This window comes from Ovis canadensis, chromosome 5, assembly GCF_042477335.2.
Source record: "Ovis canadensis isolate MfBH-ARS-UI-01 breed Bighorn chromosome 5, ARS-UI_OviCan_v2, whole genome shotgun sequence".
Lineage (NCBI taxonomy): Eukaryota > Metazoa > Chordata > Mammalia > Artiodactyla > Bovidae > Ovis > Ovis canadensis.
In genome coordinates, this window is record NC_091249.1 from 35,165,243 (window position 1) to 35,172,618 (window position 7,376).

Consider the following 7,376-nt stretch of genomic DNA (forward strand, 5'->3'; position numbering starts at 1 on the left):
TGAACTGAACTGATCTGAACTGTACCAGGTGGTCTGAGGTTCTCTAGCTTGATGAATAGTCTGAACCTAGGCTGTAGTCCAGCCTCCGGGCTAGAGTCACCCCTGCCTTTGTCTTTGTGGATTTTGACTGAGAGACTGGGGCATCTGTCCAAGGTCACACAGCAAGCTAGTGGCAAGCCAGGCTCATGCATACCCTGCTGTCCTGAACACAGCCCTGAGATTACAAGGGTGTTCATGCAAGCCCCCGACCTTCTACTGTCGGGTGTCTCGGGCTGAGAGGAGGCCGGGCATTGAAGTAGCAGTTCTTCCTGCCAGCATATCTCAGCAACTTCATGCCGCCGTGCACCCCACAGACCCTGCTGCCAGCCACAGAGGAATGGTCTGGGAAACTCTGAGCACCTGTGTGGTTTGCCCAAGTGACAGGAACTCATAGCCTCTGGACTGGACCATGGGCTTTCTCTGGGCCGAAACCAACCTTGGCCCCTGGCCGCATAGCAGCTTAACCAGAATCACAGAGCCACGCTCAATGTCCTGAGATAATTTGGCCACTTCCCTCAGTCACACTTGAGGCTGACCTCCAGCCTAAAGTGGTCCTCACAGTGGAGATGAGCTGGAAGTGGTCTGAAAATCATGGGGCAAGGGAGGAGGGTGGGGAGAGCTGTAGTGGGTCTGTGTGCTGGCTGCCGGCGTAGTCTGAAGCTTTACAGCAGAGTAAGGTACTGCAGACTCTGTACAAGTCCCGCCTGGGCTCAGTTTTGGTTATAGCTTGATTCCTATTTATATTCCAGAACAGTAGATCTTTATCTTTCCCGGTTTGTTGAATGAGTTCATGGTCTGAAGGTCTGGATTGTAGGAAGCTATTTGGATTGTGGGGTAATCCCAGTCACCTCTAATAAATGGTTTGAATAATTAGGGTTAGGGTTAGAATTGAAAGTGGGTAGGGGTCAGAGCTTGGTTGCCCAATGTGGCAGCATTTCAAGACCTGAGTAACTGGTGGATCCCCCACAGGCAAGGCCCCATGCTTTGGGGATGGGAGGGTGTTAATAGTTGGGGAGTGGGCTGTTAGGTCAAAGAGATGCTTGGAGAGTGTCCTTGGAGGGTTTGTGAGGGGCTCAGTAAGCCAGGAGAGGAGCTTTGAAGTCAGTTGTTTGCTGGGTGAGATGAAGCTGAGGGTTTGGAAATGTTCTGGGCCCCCATGGGCCCCCTAGCCTGGTCCAAGTCCCCCACTGTGCTGAGTCCTCTGCGAGTAGCCTGAAATCCCCCTTGCTCCTGAGCCATTTACTAGGGTTGACTCTTCTGTGGCCGCACTGAGTCCGTAGGTGGGGGGATAGGGGGAGGATGAGGATCAAGTGAACTTAGAGCTACAGTAGAAACCCAACTAGGGAGGGCCGTGGACCTTTGGATCAGGTGTGGATGGGTGCTGAGTGAGCCTGGGGAGGGGTGTCTGGGAATAGATCTGATTTGAGTTTTAAAGGACACAGGGAGAAAAGGAGCAGTAACAAACTGCGCTAGCATTGATGGGGGTCCTACTGCGTGTCCACTGGCTCTAGAAGCACATCGAAGGGGCAGATAAGGTGGGGTTCCCACTCACCTTCCTGGGCCTCTCTTCCTGAGAGACCCCTGGCCCTCCAGGTCAGGAGCCTTGGTTATGGGGCCATCAATCCCAGCCCCTTACCCCTCTCAGTCTGTCGAGGCCTCAGAGAGACTGAACACTATCACAACTCTTACCAGCATTTCCTCAACCCAGCTTTATTAAGGCAACAACTGCTGATGCATCAGTTACAGAAATATTTCCTCAAGCACACCCCTACCATGACCCACCCTCAGCCCCATCTGCTGACCCAGGGCCAGCAAAATCTTACCCCACCCCGGCTGTAAATTCTTCCTGAGGCTCCTCCAGCCCCACCTCCTGAAGCTCTCAGGGCATCAGGACATGAGGGGGTGAGGTCTCAGAGGACGCCCTTGATCCTTTTACAAGATTTCCATCCTTCTATAGAGATGACAACACTCTGTAAAGCTTCTTTGAATTTTGAGAAGTTACTTTTCTCAGTAATACAGTTGTGTCCTGTTAGCTAAATAAGAAACACATAATTAAGTTCTCTTCTTAGCAGGAAAAAAAAAAAAAAAGTAAAAGCAAACTCTGTTCTCCCAGCCATCAGGGTCCTGTAAGACCCACCTGTCTACCTAGGAGGTAACTCGGGCAAACCCTCCCCGTCTGTCTTCACTGGGCACCATCTGGTGATAGTACAGCCCCAGGACTGAGGATCATCCATAGCGTTAGGGAGAGACCCAGCAGAGTGTGGGGAGGTCTCCTGGCTTCCCAGGACAGGGACATGCAGGGTGGGAGGACACAGGAGACAAACAGTAAGGTGGGCAAAGAGCAGGAACCTCAGTCGTTTCTCCACAACATCCTCCCCTAAGCCACTACCCATCCCCACACCATGGGCTCCCAGTGGAGCTCCTTAGCCTAAGAAAGGGTACCAAGAGCAGGGCAAACCAGAGCCAGTTAAGACTCACCACCTGACTGGGGTTGGCCCTGAGTGCCCTTCCCTCTCCCAGGCTGAGTCCACGCCCTGACCTGTCCCACACTGATTCCTGTGTGTACGGGCTTGACAGAGGGTAAACGAAAATGTCTAGAATAACCCCTGAATCCCCACTCCCCTAAGCCTCAGTCCCTGTCAGTGAGTGGACTTCTTTTGGATGACAAATTAGTATCTGAAGCCTCACATGTGGCAAATGGGGGCCCTAAGAAGCCGTTTGCCCCACTGGGCCTCCGGCTGCGGTGGCCAGAGAAATGTCTCAGGTTCCCCTAAGAACAACTTACTTTCAGCTTTGGGCAGATTTTGGTGAGTTGCCTCATGTTCTTACAGACTTTTTCTATGTGCCAGTCATTGTGTTTCGTAGAGATGTTATTCAGGGTGGAGATGAAGCCCTCTATAAACTTCCCATAGCAGAGTTCCTGAAACAGGGTTGGGGGGCATTGAATTGAGGGTCCGCTGACCCTCAGCCTCATCCATCCCTAGTTACCTTGGCCAGATGGAACCCTGGACTCAAACTCAGGCCAGGGTAAACAGGGATGGTTGAGGTTTGCAGTGGGTTTCTGGTCTCTCCCTAGGCATGGGGCTGCTCTGGGATAGTGATCAAAGAGCCTGGAAAAACCTGGCCGCTGGTTCATCTGCTGCCTGAGCCAGAGACTTCATCTTCAAACTCCCAACTTTCTCCCCAGATTTCTTGACTCAGCAACTTTCGTTCTTGTCTCTGCCCTGAGATTTCCCTTTCAAGTAGAGTCAGAAATGACCGTGGGTGACTGCTCCTTACCTCACTGGTGTTCTGAGGCCTTTCGAAGGAGCCCTGGAGGCAGGAAAAGTTGGTTAGAAACACAGAGGGCCAGTGAGAGTTAAGTGATGTTTGATGAAGACCCAGACTTACCTTGTATGTAACGTTGTCAGCCATGAGTTCTTTCTCAATCTCAGCACAGACTGCCGTGTGATTGTCCTGGGTAGACCCACTGACTATCTTCATTGGGGCGGAATGGCTTTCCAAGACCCATGACACACAAGCCAGGAGCACGTACAGGTACATGGTATGATGGAGGGTGGCCCCAAGCTGATCCGAACCCTGGGCTTGACAGCATTTCTGTGAGGAGATGTACCTATATATGAGAGTCTGAGGAAATGCTACGTCTCTTATCAGTTATCATTGGTTTACGTAGAAGACACCGAGGATCTGTGTTATCTCTGGGCAAGATATGTTTTTTATGCATTTTCTATGACTACATCATACTCTGTGGATTCTTGTCTTTGCTAAAATTCAGATTTGGTCTAAGAATTTTTATTTATAATTGCATCTAAAGTCATGACCTTTCCGCCTATGTGTGGGGTAGGTCTTTGACCAGGACTGGTGCTGTCTACAGTTGGTGGCCTGAGTAGAGCAAGCAAGTAGGGTGGAGAAAAAAAACCAGACAGGAGCTAAAACTCACCAAATAAGCTTCCCCAGGCCCACTTGTCAAGGTAAAGGCTGGCCATGCTGTCCACTTGACACTTAGGGAGAGACCCAGTTCCTCACAGATCCCAGAAGGGACACTGGAGGACAGGTTTGGGAACAAGGCCTCCAGCCCCATTGACAAAGCACGGGCAGGAAGGAGAAATACTGTTTTCCCAGTCTGAAGGCCATGGATTTGGGGGGAAGGTGCCGGATTGCATGCAGAACTTAATGTGAAAACAGAAACCAACTCAGAAAAATGCCAGAAGAGAGCCATGTACTAACAAATTATGCGCTTACATTCTGACACTCAAAGATTAAGATCACCCATTTGGGGGAAAATTTGGTAAATATGCTGAGCTCTGACCCCTGTGGTTTTTTTTTTTTTTTTTCCCTGAACAGCTAGTCTATCTGCTGGTTCACCTTGGGAGTGGTTGAAACCCTGAGTGTGAGGGGCAGGGCATGGCCAGTGACCAGCCAAGCCTCAGGAATCCCCCACCTGCCCAAGAAGGATGATGACCCTTCTCTGGAGCAAGATTCCCACTGTCTGGGTTACTTGGACTTCCAAGTGAACCTGAAAACTTCTCTCTGGAGTGGGAACCTTTGAGCATCCAGGGAAGCATGTCCACGTGTGCAGAATGTCATACCCAGGTGGGCTCCCGCCTCCCCTGTCCTCTGACGGTGCTGTCTGTCCAATTGTGCCTGATCTGCAGGCCCCAGCCCCCTCCCCCAACTCCCAGCTTCCTCCCCACCCTGCCCTGAGCCAGAGAGGAGAGCACCTTGAACATTTGCTCATGATTAAAAACAAACGAAAACTGCACAAATAAGAACAGACTTTTAATAATTTATTATTATAGAAAAACATCTTGAATAAATATGGGGTATGAGCTTAAATAAATAAATAAATAAATATTAAAATACATAAATATATAAATAAATATTACTGATCCCTGCCAGTGTAAAACATTTCCTGTTTCCCCTGCCACACGTGTATCAGGGTCAACATGGCCCTGAACAAGTCAGTGGCCCCCTACAGCTCTGGCCCTCCCTGTGGCCCCTCCAGTGTGAAGATCCTGAGTTTTGTTTGGCTCTTTGTGGGTAGGAGGGCAGCGATCTGTGAGGTAAGCTCCTGGGCTGGCTTCTGGCTGGTCTGGCCTGCTTCACTTCTGGACTGGTTCCCAGCAGTCAAAGGGAATGATAAAAAGGAAATCCTTCAGGTTCTCTTTGAAACTTTTGAAGGTGATAATCTGGGTTTCACAGGAAGTTTCCTTAAGAGAGAAAAGGAAAAAAAAAAACCCTGAGTCCAGGCGTGAGGGGTAACATGGGGGAGGGATCAGCATGCTTCTGTGCTGCCTCTGAGAACTCAGAGGTCAGAAGGCCTGTCTGGGGCCCGCCTGCTGACGTGGGTCAGGTGACATCTTGCCACCCAAAGGGTGCACAGCGCTGTCAGTGGCAGCCGGACCAGGGGCCCAATAAAAGTACAAGACAGACATTGGTCTGCTCGGCAGCTGGGCCCCTGCGTCTTTGGTCCCAGGCCAGGGCACAGAGCTGAGCCCCGGCTGTCTCTAGGAGCCAGAATGAGCACATTTCAAGGCCACAGACCTCACTTTTCCCACAGGGAAGGAATGTTTGGGGCCTTTTTCCATTCCGAGTAAGCTTTCCTCCTTGCTCCAGTGCAATCCAGGCATCCCAGGAAGGACCAGGGGAAAGTCCTTTAAGGAGGAGGCACTTGGGCTGTGGAACTTCCTCTGGGCCTTAGGCAGGTCTTGAGTTTCCTTGTATTTGCCTCACCTCTGACATCATGAATAGTAGTGACAAGCAAGGTAGCAGTTCCCTCTAGGACATGGTACAGTCTCTCACGCTCCAGGGCTTTAACATCTAGAGTGGTTGCCTCTCAGGAAGGGCTGATCATTACAAATCTATTGATTCAAACCATTTGGAGTCCCAAATGCCCACAGCCAAAAGTCTCGCCCCACTATTTCTCCACCCTCCTCAAATGAGACCTTCCTGCTTGGGCACCTAATGGGGGCACTCACCTGGGTGGGGGGGCAGTGTTTCTTGTAGTGGCTGGCCATCATGGTCAAGGAGCCCATGAGACTGGTGAGGCTGCCCCGCAGGCCCTGCTTGTACAGCTCCAGGCGAGTCTGCAGGCATGTCGGCTCCTGTGAGAAATATCCATCCCTTGGTGAGCAGTGGCCAAGTGTGCTCTGGTGGGCCCAGGACATCCTCTCTATCACTGCTTCCTCTTCTCATCCCACTCACCCAAGAGCAGGGCCTGGGAGGGGCACAGGATTATTCCTGACTAAGCTCAGGCCAGGCCCTGTCATACACATGGCCTTGTCCCCCCATCCACTGCAGACGAGTCTGACTCGCCCTCACCACTCAGCTCAGGCCACCTCTAGCCAGCATAGCCACATTCCCTTGGTCTGGTATCTCAAGAGGGTCCCAGCCCCCAGAAAAGGAGATCGCTGGTCCTTCCACCCTTCAGGGGGAAGGGGGTGGGGGGCTTGCCCAAACCTGCCGTGCAAACCTTCTGTGACCTTCAGTTGCCAGCACGGTGTCCACAGGGCTTGGTCTCAGGGCACAGTGAGTGTCCCAAGCCCACACCCCCTGTCTCATGACATAACCCCGACCTGTCCCTGGGTGACCCCCATACCCTTGAACGCTAGGTCTGTCCATGGCTGCTCAGCTAATAAAGGAATCCACATGACTGCCACAGGGGCAAGGCCTCCTAAGCAACCCTCCTTCTGGCAGCCAGCTGGCTGGAGAGAAAGTGGACAACCCTGTAAGGGTCCATCTAAAATGGAGTCAGTCCCCAGGGCAGAGGCCTTTGGGAAAAGGTGTATCAGAGAGAAGCATCTTACCTGGGAGTCAAACATTTCAGAGACGACTTCTACTGTTTCATCCTATAGAAAAGGAAAACGTTCTGTTATCGAGCTGACAGGCAGGATGAGTCCAGGCCAGCAGGGTGGCCCAGGCATGGCCTGTGCTCCCTCCCTCACTCACCATCACAGCAGCAGTGTCAGTGCTGTCGTTCAGAAGGCTCAGGGCCTCCTTGATGGCATCCACATGCTGCCAGGGCCGGGTGACAGGGCTGGGTTGGCGAGTGGGTGCGGAGAAGCTGCAGACCACAGTGCCCAGGAGAAGCAGGTTCTGCAGCCACATCCTCTTGAGGACTTTAGCCTTTCTCTCTGAGCACTGGGCTCACTGGCAAAAGAGCTCTTATATACACAGTTAGAGGAAATGATTAATGGTGACCACAAAACGCCAGGGAGGCGGGGGAACTACCTGAACTGTGGAATCTCCTGGCCCTTATCAGCTACCATGGAACGGTGAGCCTTTCCCCCAGGTGGTCAGGCTTGGGGCTTTTCACTAATGAGCCCTTCCAAGAATTG

General features: G+C 51.9%; 1 protein-coding gene across 1 annotated transcript; it reads right to left on the reverse strand.

Annotated features, from left to right (window-relative positions):
* Positions 1–4,910: 4,910 nt before the first annotated feature.
* CSF2 (colony stimulating factor 2) lies at positions 4,911–7,153 on the reverse strand. The gene is made up of 4 exons (XM_069592825.1): positions 6,988–7,153; positions 6,846–6,887; positions 6,018–6,143; positions 4,911–5,249 (listed from the first exon to the last, which is right to left on the reverse strand). Exons 1-4 carry the CDS (start codon positions 7,144–7,146, stop codon positions 5,142–5,144), a joined length of 435 nt encoding a protein of 144 aa, XP_069448926.1. The 5' UTR covers positions 7,147–7,153; the 3' UTR covers positions 4,911–5,141.
* Positions 7,154–7,376: the final 223 nt, after the last annotated feature.

What these genes read in the sequence shown, in the direction of transcription:
- CSF2 (XM_069592825.1), bottom strand. Translation starts at nt 7,146, where the DNA reads ATGTGGCTGCAGAACCTGCTTCTCCTGGGCACTGTGGTCTGCAGCTTC. An exon ending in CTGAAATGTTTGACTCCCAG is followed by an intron (nt 6,144 to 6,845) that starts GTAAGATGCTTC and finishes TATTTCTCACAG; the next exon opens with GAGCCGACATGCCTGCAGAC. An exon ending in AACACTGCCCCCCCACCCAG is followed by an intron (nt 5,250 to 6,017) that starts GTGAGTGCCCCC and finishes TTCTCTCTTAAG; the next exon opens with GAAACTTCCTGTGAAACCCA.